The following is a 19,780-nucleotide window of genomic DNA, read 5'->3' as shown; positions in this document are numbered from 1 at the left end:
CCTCTCACCGCCCCTGAGCCTCTGGCCTGTACCCCAGTTCTGTATGTACAAATAAATAAATCTTTAAAAAAAAAAATATATCATGAGGTACTTTCCAAGACAGATTTAATTAATTTATAATTCCACCAACAGTGTATGAGTATGTGTCTGTTTCACCACGAACACACTAACTCTGGGTTGTCTTATTTTTAGTATTTATTTAATGAGTCAGATTTGTTATCCTGCCAGTATTCTGTGTGCGCTCTTTCTGCAGCAACTTATTCTTACCTGGGCTCTTTTTTCCCCTCTTTCTTGACTTTTTCAAGCTTTCATTTCAGAAATATACACACATCCACACATGGAGCAGTCCCTGACTTTCAGTTACAGGACACTTACCAGTAACCTTGGATCACTGAACAAGTTACCATCATGAGACTGTGCACAAAATTTTGGGAGAAAACAATGCTTATATACTACTCCTGGTCAGCTCTTAATGGACACATTGAGATTGACTCTATTTTATATCCATGACTTGAGAGAGGAACAGTGTGGAGATTTCCCAAGAGACTTTCAAAGCAATTGTTTTAAAAACATTTACCACCAAGAAAATTGGTAATTAGAGGGCTATGAATCAACTTTTTCTACAAGCATCATTCTTTCTAGCTGATCTAAAAAAAGCTTAGAACAAAAAGAAATCAGGATCTTTTTCTTCACATAGAGAAGGAAAGATCATCAAAACCTGTCTTTCTTTGTACCCACTAGGGGACTTGTCGTCTCTGTTTACTAAGAACTAATCACTACAAATCACTGCACCAGTACTCACTTCTTCTGTTCTAATAAAGGACCACCATACTTTAATTTGTACCATGTCTTAACTACATCTATAGATCCTCTCTCTGCTGGGTACTTCTTATTACCACTCAATTTGTTCTACCATCTCCCATTTCAATACAGTAAAAAACAAAGGGGCTACCTGGAAGTCTAATTCTTTAGTTCCATATTTTTTCTCTATTTACTCTTAGTACAATACCTCAAGATATTTATCATCTCTTATTTGTCATTAAAACACGTATGGGGCCCTCCCTGGTGGCACAGTGGGTTAAAGCACAACACTAAGAAGCTAAAGCTGCTTCAGCATGTATTCTATCCTGCCCCGGAGGTGATCCACATGGCACCGCAGACCTCTCCTGGCCTGCCCGCTGTCCCCCTCAGCAGTGTACTTCATCAGTCGGCCTGTTCTGCTCTTCACTCTGTCCCTGGTGAATACCCTCACTGCCCCTGCACCTCTGATCTATACCCCAGTTCTGTATACATAAATAATCTTTTAAAAAAATGTGTTTTATTCATTCAGGAAATACTTTAGATTGCCTAGGTCATGCTAGGGAATGGGCTAATGAAAAACAAAATCTATGCTTTCTTTTGGGGAAAAATCAGTATTAGATATTTATTATAAAACTTTTAGTGTTACTTATGGTACTTGATCAGCTTTTAAAGTGTGGCATTGGTGGACCAACATTTTTCTTTTTTTTCCCCTCATCATAATATGGTCTTAACTTCTCATTTTAAGTCTTTTCTCTATATGTGTTAGAGCAAGGTAGAGTATAGAAATGGTCAGTGACTACTGCTAGATTGCATCCTGCTGCCACCCCCCCCCATGTTATTATACCTGTGTTGTGCCTTTATATACGTTTATATGGTCACTTCTGTGAATTTCACTTTGACGTTCCCTTGGTATATCCTTCTTTATCATTTGATTTTCAACTTCCTTTTTGTTTTTGTTGTGAATCTTGTAAGGAATGCATAGTTGATTTTTATCAGGACTTTTTAGTTCAGAATCTTTTAGTAATATAGATCTGCTGATGTTTATTATGACAAATCTTAAAACCTGAGTTTTTAATTTTCTTTGTCAGTTATTAAATATTTTATTGGCAAATAATTCTTAACCTGAAAAGTTATAAAGAGGGAAATATATTTCTCATGATCTCCCTAAAATAATCTGTTAATATATATCCTTTGTATGTGGAGTAGGAAGGCTGAAAGTGAAGAAGGTAAGCAGAGGAAAGAGGAACCCAGTTCTATGCCATATATCTTAAAGCATTGCTCTTTTAATTTTCTTGTTTTGTAATTGCTTCTAGAGCAGCAAAAACCAAATATTATTTACCTAAGCACAATGCTGATATAACAGCAGTTAGCAAATGTTTAAGGAATGAATAAAAGAGATTTTCTTTCTTCTTTATAAAGATTTCCATGGAGAATGATTACCTGGGTCCCCGAAGAATTGAAAGTCTTCAAAAAGAAGATGCTGATTGGCAGCGGAAAGCTCACATGGCTGTGCTGTCTATTCAAGATCTTACTGTCAAATATTTTGAAATAACTGCTAAAGCTCAAAAAGGTAGGCTTCCAAGCAAAATAATCCTTATTAGGTATTTTTGGAATGAATGATTGTTTCCAGTGGCTATACAGAAAAATAAATGAAGGCCACTCATAATACGTTAAGTTAAAAATAAGGACTACTACTAACAAATCAAGGTTATATGCTTTCAGTCTTTTCTGGAAATAATGTGTTTATATATACCTCATACTAAAAAAATAATAGTGGGTTATTATGATGGATGATAACTGTTAACTGTTGGCTTCTGCAACCAACAAGATTACTCTTGCTTTAGATGCTACTTACAAAAATTTGGGGGAGTCCTGAGGCCACCCATATTTCTAACCAACTCATGACAAATTTGGGGTTTCTCACAGCTAACCTTCAAGTTTGATGATATGTTGCAGTCAGAGCTCAAGAAAAGAACATACTTAAGTGACTGCCCTTTACAGAGGATAGATGCAAATCAGGACAGATGCAAATATATGCAAGTGAACAAACAGGTCAAGGTCTTTGAAGATCTGTTCCTTCCAACTCCTAGCCACAGACATCCTTCCAAGACTCCTGGATATGCAGCTTAAAATCACTGCTATCCGTTATTTTAATAATTTGTCCACCTCAATATAGTTTAGTGTTAGGTTTTTTTTTTTTTTTTTTTTTTTTTTTCAGCAAGACCATGTTTTCGAAACACTTCACTTGAAGCTTTTTTTTTTTTTAATGTATTCCTTTAGAATGCCAGTGCTGAAAGAAAATACTTTCCTTCATTCCTCAGCATCACCTGGCATTGCCATTAAAAAATAAAACTGACTGGAAAACATAAAAAGTAGGATCATCTTGTTAAAAGTTGCTTTTCTTTTGGTTATTATTGGTTTTAATCATATTTTTTGCTTGTTTTCATGTAATATTTGGTATTTGTATGTCCTTTTCTTCTAACTAATACATTTCAAAACCTGTTTTTCTCTGATGCTTTTTTTCCCATTGAGATATGAGACCTCTTTATAATCAATGATTTTTTTACATTGTAATTATTAACTCTGACATTTGTTGTAATTATCTTTTATCTAAATTTTCTAAATTTCAATTTGCTTTGTTTTTATATTATACAAATTTTATCTGTAAAGATCATCTACTTTAAGTTTGAGTGTAACTTTTATTATATTTGTTTGGATGTATATGTGTGTCATTTGTTTTTCTTAGTTTATTTTTACATCATTTCCCATCACCAAGTCACCTGTGTGCCATCACCATAGTCCCGTGCACTTCCCTCCACTTCCCTCTCCACCACCCCATTTTTGATCCCATTCCCCACTCCACCCCCACAAAATGTCTCTGGTATATGGCTGTTCATTATTCTTATTATTTTCTCGCCTGGTCCATTATACTCCTGCTGTGAGCGAAATCATCCGGTATTTTTCTTTCTCTTTCTGGCTTATCTCACTAAGCATGATCTTTTCCAGGTCCATCCAAGTTGCTGCAAAAGACATGTGTTTCTTTTTTTGGTTGCTGAGTAATATTCCATTGTATATATGTACCGCATCCTTTTAATCCAATCATCTACTTTTGGGCATTTGGGCTGCTTCCATGTTTTTCCATTTGTAAATAAAGCAGCAATAAACATGGGGGTGCAGGTATCTTTTTCAATCAGTGTTTTTATTATGTTACTTAATCTGTAATATCCTCTGAAGTAAATTTCTGTTTCTTCAAAAGTTAAACTTACTAAAATTCTTTCATATACTTTTCAATTGCTTTCTGGACTCTTTTTTCCACTAATATGCCTTCTTTGTTTATATACTATAATCATTGTACCTTTATAAGGAAATGTATTATGACTTATCAAGTAACCCGTATCATTTATCTTAAGACAATATTGTAATTCCTTAGTTAGAAAGGAATAATAATTTCCTTCCCAACCTAACATATTTCTGACCAGAACTGTTATGATAGTTTAAATGGGGTACCAGTTTCAGCTCTACTAGTATAGGTATATATATAACCTTGCTTTTAAGTTACCAAAACATCTCAGGTATTGATAATGCCTATAATCCTATCCTGCAGGATTACTGGGCAGGCAGAGATATATTGAAACATACTTTGAAAATAATGCAACATATATAAAAATGAGTATCTGTGGTAGTATATACATGAGAGAAAAGACATGAACTCATAAATGGTGCCATGTGAAGTGGAAGAGACATTTGAATACTTTACATTTGTTCATTTCCTTACTTATTTCAACCAAGAAAATTAAGCCCAAAGACAAGTTTCCTTTCCAATGTTACACATCAGTTATGGGTGGTATTGAGGATTTCATTCAAAGCTGCCTTAACTCCAAATCCCCTACTGCATTTTTCCTCCAGTGTACTACATCATTGATCTTATGGTTGCACAAATATTACAGCAGTTTTTAAAGGATGGGCAGGGATTTTGAATGGTAAATCACTTTATTCAACCAGTATTACTAGATTTTATTCATTAGAAACCCTAAAATTTACATTTAGAGCAAGATTATTATGAATTGAAAACATTACCTTCCTATATATAGGTTTTAAAAGCCACAGAGAAAACATAAGCGCCTTTAAATTATACTGGAAAAAGATTCTATATAAAAAATTCCTCATCTGTAACAACAGAAACTCAATAATTTATTTTTAAAGACTGAGAATCAAGAAACAGCAGTATTTCTGTATAGAGGTAACCGCCAGAAGTGATTAAACGCATTTAAGCATTGAGGACTTAGCAGAAGCTGAGATTAAGAAAACTACTTTTTTTTTTTTTTTAATAAACCTAGCTGTACTTTTTAATATATATGAATTATAAAATGAAGATTTCATAAAATTCTGAAGAAAAGTTTACTGAGCTATACTTCCTTGCAAAAAAAAATATTTAGGAAATAATAGCAGCGTAAAATTACTGATCACAGTCACTACTTCTGAACATACAGAAGAAACCACGAGTGAACGTGTATGATTTAAAGATTATATTTCGTACCAATCAACTGTCTACTTCTTTTAAGTGTCTCTGCTCTCTTAAGGTGGTTGGACTTTTAAGTATAGTTGGGTTGACCATACAAGAGCCTAAAATAAACTATTACCATACTATTATCAGTAATAAACTTAACTGTAACTTTTTGACTGCCAAGAAGTACCTTTTAAACTAGGACTACATTGTAACAAATTAAAAGGTTTTCCTTTCCTCCATTATTTTTAAAGGCTGTGGGTGGGTGACTTCTTTAGACTTTGTTTTTACTACTCTAACTAATCTCCAAGTAAGAACCATGCTCGTCATTAAATAGGGTTTATTTCTTCCTACATCACAGCATTACTATATTTTTGGAGAATTCAAACTAATAGCTTTCAGCACATGGATTTAGATAATTTTAATAATCTTAATAATCTTAATAGGTTTGTCTCTGAAGTCTACTAATATAGCCAGAGAAAAAGTATTCACAGAATAAAGGTTTTGTAGAAACTTTGAGATTTGATAACACTGTTCATATGAAAGGATACTGTTAAAAACTTAGAATTTACCTAACAACTAAGTTCCATCTTCAAAAAGATTTTTCTGAGAATGATGATTTGCTCTGCTAACTAAAGACATTAGAGGGACTCTAAGATTACTGAATTATAGTTTAGAATTGTTATAGGTAAGTTCTCACGGGGATAGGATTTATTGTTAATAAAAGTCTAAGATTTTTCAAATTACATAATATCAAATTGTTTTATGTCTTAATGTCTCCTAAAAATTTATTAATAGCTGTGTACGATCGAATGAGAGCAGATCAGAAGAAATTTGGTAAAGCATCATGGGCAGCAGCTGCTGAACGTATGGAAAAACTCCAGTATGCTGTTTCTAAGGAGACTCTGCAAATGATGAGAGCCAAAGAGATATGTTTGGAACAGAGGAAACATGCATTAAAAGAGGAGGTAACAAAAACCATCAGAAAAAGATAATTTTCAGAATTTAGATTTGTTATTTGAGTTATATCTTTGTACTGTGTCAGTACAAGGCTGCCATTTTCTGATTCTACAGATAATTTTCATGTTTGTACTACTGAGCTGTTTGTTGCCTGTGATTTGAGATGCCACTAACAGAAGTTAGACATGGCGTTTTCGTAAGATCATAGTGTGACTACAGACATCCATGTACTGTTAAAAAAAAATGGTATCAGAATTTGGTTTTTAAAACTTTTTTGTATTGTAAAGTTCAAAGCTTTCTGACAGTTGTTGAGTTTCTTTGCCCAAAGAAAGTGTATAAAAATCTTAAAGCAGCAGCATTTTGTTAAAGTTGATTATGTTAGGCTGAAAGTATCCCACCTTCATCCCCAACCCCAGGCAACCATCAGCCTACTTTCTGTCTCTATATATTTGCCATTTCTGAACATTAAAGTCATAAAATTTCTGATTCTGACAGTTTTTTTTAAAGATAGCACATTTTAAAAATTCATCTGTTTTCTTAATTTTAGTTTTTAGTTTTTTGTTTTTTGCTGAATGTTACTTCATTGTATAGTCCTAACACAAAATCTTATGTATTCATCCATTGATGATCATTTAGGTTCTTTCTACTTTAATGCTATTATTACAAAAGTTGAACATTAACATTCAACTTTTTGTGTAGACATAAATTTTCATTTATCTTGATGTAAACTTATAAATAAAGCTGCTATTTTCCTCTTTTGAGAAACTGCCAATGTTTTCCAAAGCAGCTATAACATTGGCATTCCTATCAGCATGTACAAGGCTTAGAATTCTACAGTTTCCTCTGCTAATACATCCTGTAATTTCTCTTTTATTTCTTTCCTGGTGAGTGGTATCTCATTGTGGTTTTGACTTGTTTTTCCCTGATCACACTAATATTGGTATATTTTTTTAAGTTATTTTTAAGTTGCCAATCACTATCAATCAATCACCTCAGGTTTCCATGTTACTGCAAAAAACAAGATAACACCTTTTTCAATAGCTGAGTAGTATTGCATTGAGTATACATATACCACAACTTCTTTATCCAGTCATCTGTTGTTGTTGTTTAGGTTGTTTAGGGAATTTATAAATCTTTTTGAATTAGTGTTTTTGTATTCTTGGATCAATATCTAGGAGTGGTATTGTAGAATCATTTGGTATTTCTGCTTTCAGTTTTTTAACCCACTGCACCACCGCTTTCAGTTTTTTAAGATAGCTCCATACATTTTTTTCATAGAGGCTGCAACTAGTTTATATTCCTACCATCAGTGTCTATGAGTTCCTTTTTCTCCTTATCCTCGCAAGCAGTGTTGTTTCTGGTCTTTTTGATATAGGCTGCTCTCAGGTATAACTCTCATTGTGGTCTTTATTTCTATTAGGTGTATTAGGTGATGTTGAACATTTTCATGTGCCTGTGGGCCAGCTGTTATCTTATTTTGGGGAAGTTTTTACTCATAACCTTTTGCCCATTGTTTTTATTGGGTTGTTTGGTTTTTGTTGTTATGGGAGTTCTTTTTTATATTTTAGAAGTTAAGATCTATGATATGTAAATAATCTCATTTGTAGTTACTTTTATGTTCTATGATGGTTTCTTCTGCTGTGCAAAAAACTTTTTAGTTTGATGTGTTTCCATTTGTTTATTTTTGGCATTTGTTTTCCTTGTCTGTGTGTATTCTCCTATGTATTTTATGGTTTCAGGTCTTGTAGCCAAGTCTATTAATCCATTTTGAGTTTTTATGTATGTTGCTAAATAATGATTATTTAATTTATTCCATATTCCTTTACATTGTCATAGATAGCCTTTGTCATGTATGTTCTTTCTAGTCCCTGTTTTATCAGGAATTTTTATCATAAAGGGTTTGGAAATTTTGTCAAATGCTTTTTCAGTATTTATTGATAAGATTGTAGTTTAGTTTCTATTTTGTGATGTATCAATGGCATTAACTGAACCATCCTTGCATCCCTTAAATGAATCCCACTTAGTTATGAGGTATGACCCTTTCCTCTTAATGTATTACTGGATTTGATTTACCAAGATTTGTTGATGATTTTTAATCTGTGTTCATTAGAGATATCAGTCTATGTATGTTTGGTTTTTTATATTGTATTTGTCTAGGCTCAGGATTATGTTGCCCATGGAAAAGTGTTTGGAAATATTCTGCCCTCCTTTTCAAACTTAGAAGAGTTTGAAAAGATAGATATATTGGATCATCTCTGAAGGTCTGATGGACTTCACTAGTGAAGGCATCTGGTCCTGGACTTTTGTTCTAGGGAAACTTTTGATTACTCTTTGATTTTGGTATTTGTCATTTACCTATCTGTTTCAACCTACATCACTCTTGGGTGGTTACATGAGTTTAAAAATTTGTCCATTTCTTTTAAGTTTTTCAACTGTTTATATGTATTTTCATAGTAATCTATAGTCTTTTGTATTTCTGCACTATTTGCTGTACTTGTCTCATTTCTGATTCTTTGAATTAGGGTTTTCACTTCTATTCTTAGTAAGTTTATGTAAGGGTTTATAATTTTTGTTTGTCCTTTCAAAGAATCTTTTTTTTATTACTGCTTAATTTTTAATTTTTCCTTTCTTCTACTGATTTTTGGTTTAATTTATTCTTTCCTGATTCTTTCAGATTTAAGATTGGATTGTTTAAGATTTTTCTTGTTTACTGATGTTGGTTTGTAATGCTATAAATGATTTTTTATGGTCTTCAGATAATTTTTTAGACCTCCTTTGATTTCTTCATTAACCCAAGCTATTCAGAAACATTTTCTTTAGTTTCCACATATTTGGGTTTTTACGGTTTTCTTTTTAGCTTTGATTTCTAGCGTCATACCTTTATAATCTGAAAAATGTTTGATATGATTTCAGTCTTCATTTATTCATTGAGACTTGTTTTAAGTTCCCACATACAATCTATCTTTGAGGCTGCTGCATGTGTACTAGAGAAGACTGTGTATGCATTTCTTTAGGGATGGGAGTTTCTGTCCTATTAAGTCCATATGGATCAATTACATTTTGTTTTTATTACTGGAATTCTTCACATATTTTATGTATTAAATAAAAATCTTATATATTTGTGTACATTATTTGGCTATGCTTTATAAATATTTGTTCCCCTTCTGTGGACTGACCATACTGGGTTTTAAATATTGAATATGTATTTGTGAAAGTAATATATTTTAATCTCTAGAGAAACACAAATATCTCTTGGCTTAATACATAACTTTCTATAAAATACATAGCTTTCTGAAAACTTTTTGAAATTTGGGAGGTATACCAATATCCTCTTCACTGTATCTGCATCTGATTATCTACTTGAATGTTAGTATATGAGACAACCTATCATGGCTATGATCTAGAAAAACAATCTTGTTAAAGTGTGCTTTTATTCTCCCTTTATAGTTTCTTATTTGCTTTAGTGTTTAAATGTAAAATCGGAACTTGACTTGTCCTGGAACTTTTTAACTTTATATTCAGGATCTCTTTACAAGAATGTCATGAGCATTTCTAGTGCAGTCTCCTTGTCTAGTTAACTTTCTCTTTTATGCTAATAGCCAAGTGGAATATTCATAATATACAAAACTTAAAATTCTGACATTTTATTGCCTGTGAAGTAGAGTTCCACTGTCTTTATCACATCAACTATTGTTCTTACCGGGCTAACATTGAGTTGTACTGACAATATAGTGCGCCTAAAAGAGCTGCTAAGGATATTTGTGAATACTTACTATTTCAAGAACACTGTTTTCACTAGGATTGGCCTAGGATGGTCAAGGAAGGGTGAGGCTAAATAAAATAGATTCTGAGAGACTGGGATGATTAAGGGGTCATTTTCCCTAGTGTCATATAGTAATGCTCTTTTACCTTACTGTTCTGTTTTTTATTATGGGTTACATTTGAATTCTTCAAAAGATTTGGTAAAACTCTCAGTCATTCTTTCCAGGTTTATTCTTGTTATGTATGTATGTGTATTATGCTTGATGTATGTATATATCTGTGATGATGTATTGTACCAGTTTTATTAGCATTAATTTAAAGTGACCACATTACTCAGGAGAAACAGAGTAAATGTGAATTATTAAGCTCAACCAAACAAATACTTTGCCAGTGAAGACTTTATAATAGAGTACTACCCTGTGATTTAAATTATGGGAGACTTTTGTTCTTTAAAAAAGATGATGTGTTATGTTTCCTTAAATTACTTTAAACATAAAAATTCCTTCCTGATGTCACAGAATAATAGACTTTTAAAAATAAAATTAGAAATTATTTTTAAATATTTAGTAACATTTCCCATTAGTATAATGCTGAATTTTCAAACAAAATTTCTAGATTAATGCTATATATGAAATACTATCCAGGCAGTCAAAATTCTGTTTAACTTTTACATTTCCTTTAGTACACATAGGAGTATATACTATTCTTTTTAGTCCGTTTCTTTAAGTGTTACTGAGTCTTGATTATAGTCATTTTTACCCTTTTTAGGCTACAGACTCCTGTTCTTTTGTGGGTTTGAATAATAGGAACCCTGAACTAAGAGAAATATACACAGTTTTGCACACAAATTTAGTAGGTGCCCATATCATCTATAAATGAGCCTCTGAACCCAGATTGCCCACAGTATTCAAATTTTCCAATCTGTTTGACCTAATACTTTGGTAGAATCCAAGGTGAGTTTAATTATATGAAACTATTTTACTCCACTCTTCCAATAATGTACTCTGCCCTCCCATCCAGATTAAAAAATAATAGCACAATATGAACATGGCAAGTACATACAACCCTGTGTTAGTTACAGAGTACATCAGTTATATTTTATGTCACTGGAAAGGATTAAAATATATATCATACAGGCTAGAAGTAGGAGTATTAGAAATGTTACTAAAATAAGAACTATTAATGAAACAAGGGTAAGTTTCATATCCTAGTGTTTGCAATTGAAAGATTCTTTAAAAAAAAAAAACCAGTATGCTTTATTGTTTGGCAGAGGGTTTCAGTCATTTCCCATCTATTTATTTCTAAAGCTTTGAGATTCCTTAACACAATTTCTATGAATATGAATATAAAGCAAAATATTACCCAGTCTTGAGGCTACTTATTTGTATTTTATAATTTTGGTGTTTTAAAGCATATTACTTTAAAATGCCTTGCTAATGATGCATATTATACATCTTAAATGCATAACTAACATAATAATCCCTATAGGTCATTTTAGGGGTTTTATTTAAGTCATAAAGCATTTACTGAGCATTTATAGTGTACCATAATAGATACTGAATATAGTATTTAGAGACTACTATTCATAAAACTTCTCTCAGCAATGGAAATATTCTATACCTGTACTTTCTAATAGCTTAGCTAATAGCCACATGTAAGGTTTTGAGTTCTTGAACTATTTTTTATGTGACAAAGGAACAGAATTTTTAAATTTTATTTATTTTTAAAGTAAACAGCCGTTGTGGCTACTTTACTGGACAAAGCAACTCTATAGATTCCAGATCTTCAAACATTACTTACACAGCCCTTACACAGCCTTCAGCGAACTACTTAACCTCTCCATAAAATAGAAATAACTTATGCATTCTAAGAGACTTATGAGACCAGGAACTAATTATATTAAAAGCATTTATGGTGGTCCTGACAGAGTAAAGACTCCATAGTGAATGCTATTACTGTGATTGCTATTATTAGGTATTGTCTAATAATCATCAAAGGGAATACAAACATGAGAAAAAAATGTAATCGCCATGTTTATGATGTTTATTTGTATTTCATTATAGACTTTGCCAAAACTTTCAACAGCAAGGAGATTTAATGTGGTGAACACAGTCAGGACAGAGGTGGGGCAGCTTGGGTGCTTATTATCTAGGTGCAAAATCTGGTTTTTGTTATTTATCAATAGGTATAAAATTATCTGGGTTCTACTCTGGAAGTTCTAATTCATACCACTTAATTGTGGAGTTGTATTTTTGTTGTGGTTGCAAAAAATTGGTAGTTTTAATGTTTCAGGCCCTGCATTAGTGCTTTACATATATTAGCTCAAATTCTCAAAAATAACCTTTTTAGCTACAAGTGTTTAAGTCATTATCTTAAGCCCCTGAAGTTGAGTATGTTTCAGAATTCTGATTTTTCAAATTTAAGAAAGAAATTTAGGGTATGTAACTTCAAGATAGATTTAATTAATATTCTAGTGACAGAAATAGTTACATTAAATGGAATAAATAGGGATTCATGTCAATTTAGATCATATTTTCCTAAACTTGGGTGGTGAGATTATTTTGACAGCAAAGAAATTATGGATATTTTCAATTTTCATATCTGAAATGTGGAATTCCAGATAATTCTCTCAACGTGGTATGTTTATGTTTGTGCAGCTATTAGTAGTGGAACCTGTATTTTTACTCAGGTTTATCTGGTTCTAACTTTCATGTTCTTTTTATCTTTTCCATATAAAAAAGTGAGGCTTCACTGAGAGCTTAATTTTAATGTTTTCTCTTTACCTTGTGCATGGTAGTTATGACTGCTCTCCACCCCAACCCCAAATTATTTATTGAGGTGAAGTGGGTTTGCACCTTTGTATCTATTACAGGAGATTATATGTTCTAACTCTGCAAGTTAGACTATCACCAGTGCCCCAGCAACAATCTACCATGTTGCATTGGGCTTCTTCATACCAACACACTCTCCCTCTGTTTTCTTAATACTACAATCAGATGATAAGAGTTTATTATTGGTTTGGTTTAACTGACCTTTACTTATTTTTCTGTATTCTATGCAGAAGTACAGCCATCCTATTCCTTTCTCTTTCTGATTCATTTTGCTTAGCATTATCCTCACCTCCAGCTACATCCACGTTGTTGCAAATGGTAGGCGTTCATTCTTTTATATCTGAGTATAAAAAAGAAGTCACAGACATATGCTACATTTTTCTGATACACTCTTTTGAACAAGGTCACTTAGGCTGTTTCCATTACTTACTAAGTAAGTAAGTAAAGCCACAGTGTACACAGGAGTACATATATAGGCTTTCCAATCAGTGTTTTGCATTCTTTGGGTAGATACCTAGTAGTGGAATTTCTGGGTCATGATACAGCCATTATTGATAATTTGAGAAACCTCAAAATTGTTATCAATAGTGACTGGGAGAGTCTACATTCCTACCAACAGTATAGAAGCATTTCTTTTTGTCTACATCCTTGCTAACACTTTGTATTTCTAATCTTTTTTATTTGAACCATCCTCATAGGCGTGAGATGGTATCATTGTGGCTTTGATTTGCACATCCCTGATAACAGGTGATGATGAACATTTTTGCATGTTCTTGTTGACCATCTGTGTGGTTTAGAGAAGTGTCCTTTTTTTTTTTGGCTCTTCTGCCCATTTGTTGATAGGGTGACTATTTTCTTTTTGTTGAGTTACATGAGATCTTTATATATTTTGGATGTCAGCCTTTTGTAGGATATATTACGGCTTGCTTTTTTTGTTTGTTTGTTTTTGTTTTTGGAGTCCTCACTTCATTTCTTGTTTACTGTCCTACTTTAAGACAAGCAGTGGTGGGTGCTGAGTATTTGTTAAAACCCATATTCTGAAAGCTTCCTTTTTCAGACCCCCATTTCCATGACATGGGGTTTTCTGGCACAGCATACTGAAAAGCAGAACAGTGACATCACTAATTTGTGTAAATTTCTTTGTCTGGTATCATGATAGAAGTACAGTCAGTTAAAGCAGGTATACATGAAATCTATATCATTATTGTGAATGGTGTGGAATGGTCATCTGTACAGTCAGTAGTATATGATGTAAATAGATGAATATCAGTTGGTACTTATTAAAAGCATTTTTTGTTTCTTTTTCCATATTTATGAGAACAGTATTCCCTCCTATTTAGTCTTACTAAAGAGAATTCTTGTGGGAATTTGAAGAATTGGGTCCAGCTTTGATGCTGCAAGTACTACCTGCATTACACTGGAAAGTCCACAGTTTGATATCCTGATAGCAAACATTTACTCAAAAGGATAAAAGTTCATCATCTGATAAAATTTTCAAAGTAACATGTTTTCATTTTGTATTTGACTGGCTACTCTTTAGAGCACTAAACTTACTTTCCAGACTTCCGTCTTGTTCAGGAATGCACTGTCCCCCTGAAAAATAAATACGCTTCAGCCATGGTACCTTGCCCTCTGTACTGCTTCATTGTCAGAAATTAGTATCCCTTTTACCCTGGCCTCTTTCCTTTCCAACTGTTGTCAGTTGAGTTAGGTAACAGGAGAAAAATACCAAGATGAAAATTTCACATGTTACAGGGAAGGAACTTAGAACAGCATAACCTCGTATTCTCCTTGCTGTTTACTGAAGGTTTCACATTCATGGTAAAATTTAGATAAGCCCTAGAGGTACAGCACCATTTTGTCTTCCCAGATTTCCCTGACTTTCTTATCATAACCTTTCTCCTTAGCTTACCCCCTTAGATGTTCTCTCTGTACTGGTTCTACTACCTTTTTATGTTTTCTGAGGTCCACCACTGTCTACTGATTGTTTTCTCAGAGATAATAGACCTCTTGTCTGCACTTATACCTCTGATAAGGTTTTGTTCTTCTTTTGAAGACTTCATTGCTTTTAATAAAACTTGCTTAACTAGAAAATTGAGGGTGAGGTCACTTGTTAATAAGAATATTTCCTTTCTCAGTTTGGTATCTGATATTGGCTGTGTATTGTTATTGCTGTGCCATCTCAAGTGTTATTAAAGTACATGGTCCTGGACAGGGATCAGAGTACTTTGCTACTTGTGGTTGAGGCAGCTGACAAAAATAAAGGTATGTGAGCATAGTGTTTTCCACTTCCTTCCTTAACCAAATAATCAGACAGGAGAGATTGGTTGCAACTGGTCAACAAGACAAAGCCCTGGATATGTATGGTTGACCAAATTTTACCCTTCTGTTGTAACTATCTGAGTACAGCCTAATCTTTTCCATATATCTTATGTTAAAAGGATAATCACTTAAACTTAGCATACAATTTTAAGAGTAAAAGGGGATGCCATTAATACTATGTCAGGACAGAACAATTTATTTTTATTGTCTTTATAACTATTTATAAAATGAGGTTTTGATTATTACTGTTTTTATGTCTTTTTAAAGAATCTTCATTTCTTGACTTTGAAGTTTCTCTGAGGATAACTGCCTCATATCACATATAACCTTCATTTATAATAATACCTTGGGTTTTTTTTCATGTCCCCACAAACTAGAAATGTTTTTATTCTTATTTTGATGTAGATGCAGAGTTTACAGGGTGGTACAGAAGCCATAGCCCGATTAGATCAGTTAGAAGCTGATTATTATGATCTGCAACTTCAGTTGTATGAAGTACAGTTTGAGATCTTGAAGTGTGAAGAATTACTATTGACAGCACAACTGGAAAGCATCAAAAGACTCATATCAGGTATGGTTTGCATTTAACTATGTAAGTCCACATAAGCTTTAATACATAGAAAAATGTACCTGGATATTAGGTATTGAATATGTTTCTTCTGAGGAGGCAAAAAAAAAAAAAGTAAAACCTTTGAAAGGAGATCCTAAAGTCCAACAAGTACTTTAGTAGACTCAGCAATGAAAGTACGTTACATCCTTTGTAAATTAACTTTTTTTTTTTTTTGTAAAGATTGCTTCCTCCAGAATCCAGATTCTCAAAATTATTAATTTTGTGGGAGGGGATTAATTTTAATGTTTATTGATTATTTAACTTTTCCAGGCACTGCTAAGCTCTTTATATACGCACTTACCCTATGAGGTGTATTTCTTAATCACTATTTTACCAAAACACTCAAAAGGTAATAGCTTTGACTAAGAAGTTGTAGAGCCAATAACTAGTTTGGTATCTATTCTGTCTGGTCTCACATCCCTTGTTTTTAACCACACCTTGTTTGCTATTCTGTAACAGAAAAGAGAGATGAAGTGGTATACTATGATACTTATGAAAGCATGGAAGCCATGCTGGAGAAGGAGGAGATGGCAGCATCTGTGCATTTACAAAGAGAGGAGCTACAGAAACTTCAGCAGAAGGCACGCCAACTAGAAGCAAGACGTGGACGGGTTTCAGCCAAGAAAGCCTACCTCAGAAATAAAAAGGTAAAATAGATTAAATATAATTCTCACCCAATTCATTAACAACACTTGCATATCTCATGGAATTAAGAGTCATCTCTTCTCAGTATTCAGGCCATTACATTAAACATACTTAGTTTTCTGAGAATTGCTGTCTTAAACACATTAGAATAGCTAGTGGTAGTATGCTGTTCACCTCAGCCACATTAAACATGACTTTATTAAAGAAAGTGACTATGGGATCCCATGTAATAGAATTCCTAGCTTCTTCTTTATTTAAGGAGGCCAGTGGTTTTCTCAGTGTTGAAGATTATTTACTCACTTGTCACTTTGATCACATTTTAAAATTTTTATGCATTCATAGTAATTTGGAATGAATCATCTTGTGGAAATAAGATTTTCTTTGTCTTAGAAAAATGCTTTCCTTTGTAGTCCACATTATCATAAGGTTGATTTTAGCTACTGTAAGTGTGGACTTGAAATCTGGACCCAGTTCTAAGACCTATACCAAACTGATAATTATGTGGTACTGATTTACTTTGATCTCATATATTCAGACAAAAGTGTGTCATCTGTGACTGACATGTTCTCTGAGAATCTACCTGCCTATTCTTCATATACCACAGAAAATCAAAGCCCTTGACTATTTCAAATAATAGTTCTTATATATTGCAGAAACTATAAGTAGGCATCTTCCACAGTATGTCAGAAATCCAAGACACTTGCCCATCCACACAGCACCCAGAGCCATGGCTCTCTCACAGTTCACATGGAACCTTTCCAGTTCCACAACACAAGATTAGCTCTACTCTTGGCAGTTATGAGGAGCCCCTCTGTACCTACCAAATATACAGTGTTGGTGATTCCTGCAAACTCTAACACTGTACAGTATAGAGTAGTGTAGACAGCACAGAGAAAAGTTGTAGGGAAGAATGAAATATAAGTAAGATTTTTTAATAATATACTTTTTATGAATTCTGGAAGCACTGTTTTACATTTTTTTAAATGCAATACTTTTGAGATTAGATGGAGTGTGTGAGCCTGGAAGCTTTTGAGAACATTTTTAAAAGTATTACACACATCAGACTTTCAGAAATGATTCAGTTCAATGTAACAGTCTGCTAATAAGCACATCATCAGACTTGAGTTACAATGATGAGCAAAGCACAGTTCTTCTTTTCCCAGTTTTATAAAAAAGGCAAACCAGATCAACAGATGAATGTGATACCACCTGACACCTGAATAAGAGAAAGGGGAATGAAGAAAGGCCCTGTGGGCTGGAATTTGAGTCTGAATAGAAATTTGGCAGGTTGATAGTATAAGGGTAAGGGTAACTCAAAACAGAAAAAGTTGTATTCACAAAGACATGTAACAGCATAGTGTATCATGGCACTATACTTCGTAAGACTGAGTTATGGGGAATTTGTATAATGTTTCAGTAAGCCTGCACTCTGTCCTGAAAATATTGTAGTTATAGAAAAGTTTAAAGCAAAGGGGTAATAAAAGCAGGTTTATATTTTAGAAAAATGAGGCAACATGAAGAATAATTTAGAGGAAAAAAGACTTGAGTTAGTATCCAGGTTGAAATACTAAGTATGAACTAAAGTGAATAGACAAATCTTAGATGTGTCCAGGTCTGACACTTTCCAGTATTCACTAGGATTGAGTGATAATGTGGTGAGGGGAGAGAGGAGGAGCTATTCTGCAATAACTTTCAGATTTCTAGATCAGGCATTGCATAAGAAAACCCAGAGGAGAAATACATAGAATTTAGAGGTGAGGAGTCACGTTTTAGATTTATTAGGGGTCTATGAGGTATTTAGGTGGAAGTGACCATGAGACATAGTTGAAAATATGAACCTCTTAAGAGGGTGAGGTGATACCAGAAGACAGAATTGAGTCTTAGCTTTGATGGGGTGGGGAACTTTTGAAAATGTGGTTAAATGGAAATAAAAGAGAAAGAATAGGCCCTCCCTGGTAGTGCAGTGAGTTAAAGCACAGCACTAAGAAGCTAAGGCCACTTCCCCATGAGTTCAAACCCTGCCTGCCCTGTAGGTGACCTACATGGCACGGCAGACCTCTCCTGACCCGCCTGCTGCTCCCCTCAGCAGAGCAGTGTACTTTGTCGATCTGCCTGTTCTGCTCCCCATTCTGTCTCTGTTGAATCCTCTCACCCCCACCCCCTGCACCTCTGGCCTGTACCCCAGTTCTGTATGCACAAATAAAAATTTAAAAAACCTTAAAAATAAGGACCCTCCCTGGCGGCGCAGCGGGTTAAAAGCAAAGCACTAAGAAGCTTCAGCCACTTCAGCATGAGTTCGATCCCTGCCCCAGAGGTCTCCCACATGGCGCACAGACCTCTCCTGACCCACCCACTGCTTCCCTCAGCAGTGTACTTTGTTGTTTGTTGATCTGCCTGTTCTGCTCCCCATTCTGTCTCTGTTGAATCCTCTTACCCCCACCCCCTGCACCTCTGGCCTGTACCCCAGTTCTGTAATGCATAAATAAATAAATCTTTAAAACTAATTATTAAAAAAAAAGAATAATTGTCAGTTATGAGAAGCAGAAAGTAAAGAAGTGAAAGAAAACAAAGGTGGACAGCAGCATGAGGTCCTTCAGGGAAGTTAAAGAAGAAAGAAATATTCATATCTGAGATCACTGAGAGCTTCTAGCATTACTGACTGTTGAATCATACCTAATTCTTCCCTCATTGGTAAATACTCACTTAGTATTTACCAGTGAGTAAATATTTACCCATATTCATCACTTTTCAGTCTTAGATTAACCTAAGTCTAGTAGGAAACTTAAACTCCAAAGAACCTGCACACATTTACAGCAGCAGCCATAAATCCACTACTCATCACATCACTCAAGAGTCAGAGGACTCTAAGTCTTATCTCTGCCACCAACTTCACAAGCCCTCCAGTCAAGGTGGCAGAAGTAATAGAGGAAAGGAGACTAGGAACTCTAAGTTTTTAAAATAGAAAATAGAATCAATCGTAAAATAAACAAAATATACTTTTTTTCTATATAATATCTTCCTGTATTCCTTGTCATCTGCATGTCAGTATGCCTACAGTCACCATTCCCTTGATTTATCTGGCACTCATAATAGGATAACATACTCAGGGGTAGTTCTGACCACATCATGTTACAACTAAAGGAACCAAGACTTCCAGTAATTAAGAAAATTAGCCAAGGACTAAGACTTAAAAGTCTTGAGTCATTATATTACTGTTATGTCATCATATACATCAATACCTTTGTTTTCCCCTGGAGACTACCCTAGACAGATTGATTTCACAAGTGACATTCCCACCAAGAGTAAAGAATGTAATATACCAGTTGCCTTAAAATATAGTTTACT

The 19,780-nt window shown here is 33.9% G+C and overlaps 1 protein-coding gene across 2 annotated transcripts in view; it reads left to right on the top strand.

The window, feature by feature from the left end:
* The window catches only part of JMY (junction mediating and regulatory protein, p53 cofactor), a 67,442-nt gene that overhangs the window by 30,649 nt on the left and 17,013 nt on the right, over nucleotides 1-19,780 (top strand). The window contains exons 3-6 of one of the 2 annotated variants that reach the window (XM_004678180.2): nucleotides 2,221-2,371; nucleotides 6,104-6,273; nucleotides 15,586-15,751; nucleotides 16,250-16,437. In XM_004678180.2, coding sequence (XP_004678237.1) covers nucleotides 2,221-2,371; nucleotides 6,104-6,273; nucleotides 15,586-15,751; nucleotides 16,250-16,437 — 675 coding nt within the window. The remainder of the gene's footprint in view (nucleotides 1-2,220; nucleotides 2,372-6,103; nucleotides 6,274-15,585; nucleotides 15,752-16,249; nucleotides 16,438-19,780) is intronic. The other variant, XM_012721892.1, reaches the window with a different exon arrangement.

Source organism: Condylura cristata, unplaced genomic scaffold, assembly GCF_000260355.1.
Source record: "Condylura cristata isolate star-nosed mole 26May11 unplaced genomic scaffold, ConCri1.0 scaffold00007, whole genome shotgun sequence".
NCBI classification, from domain to species: domain Eukaryota; kingdom Metazoa; phylum Chordata; class Mammalia; order Eulipotyphla; family Talpidae; genus Condylura; species Condylura cristata.
Note: the sequence above shows the minus strand (reverse complement) of the source record. Positions and strands in the feature narration are given on the sequence as shown.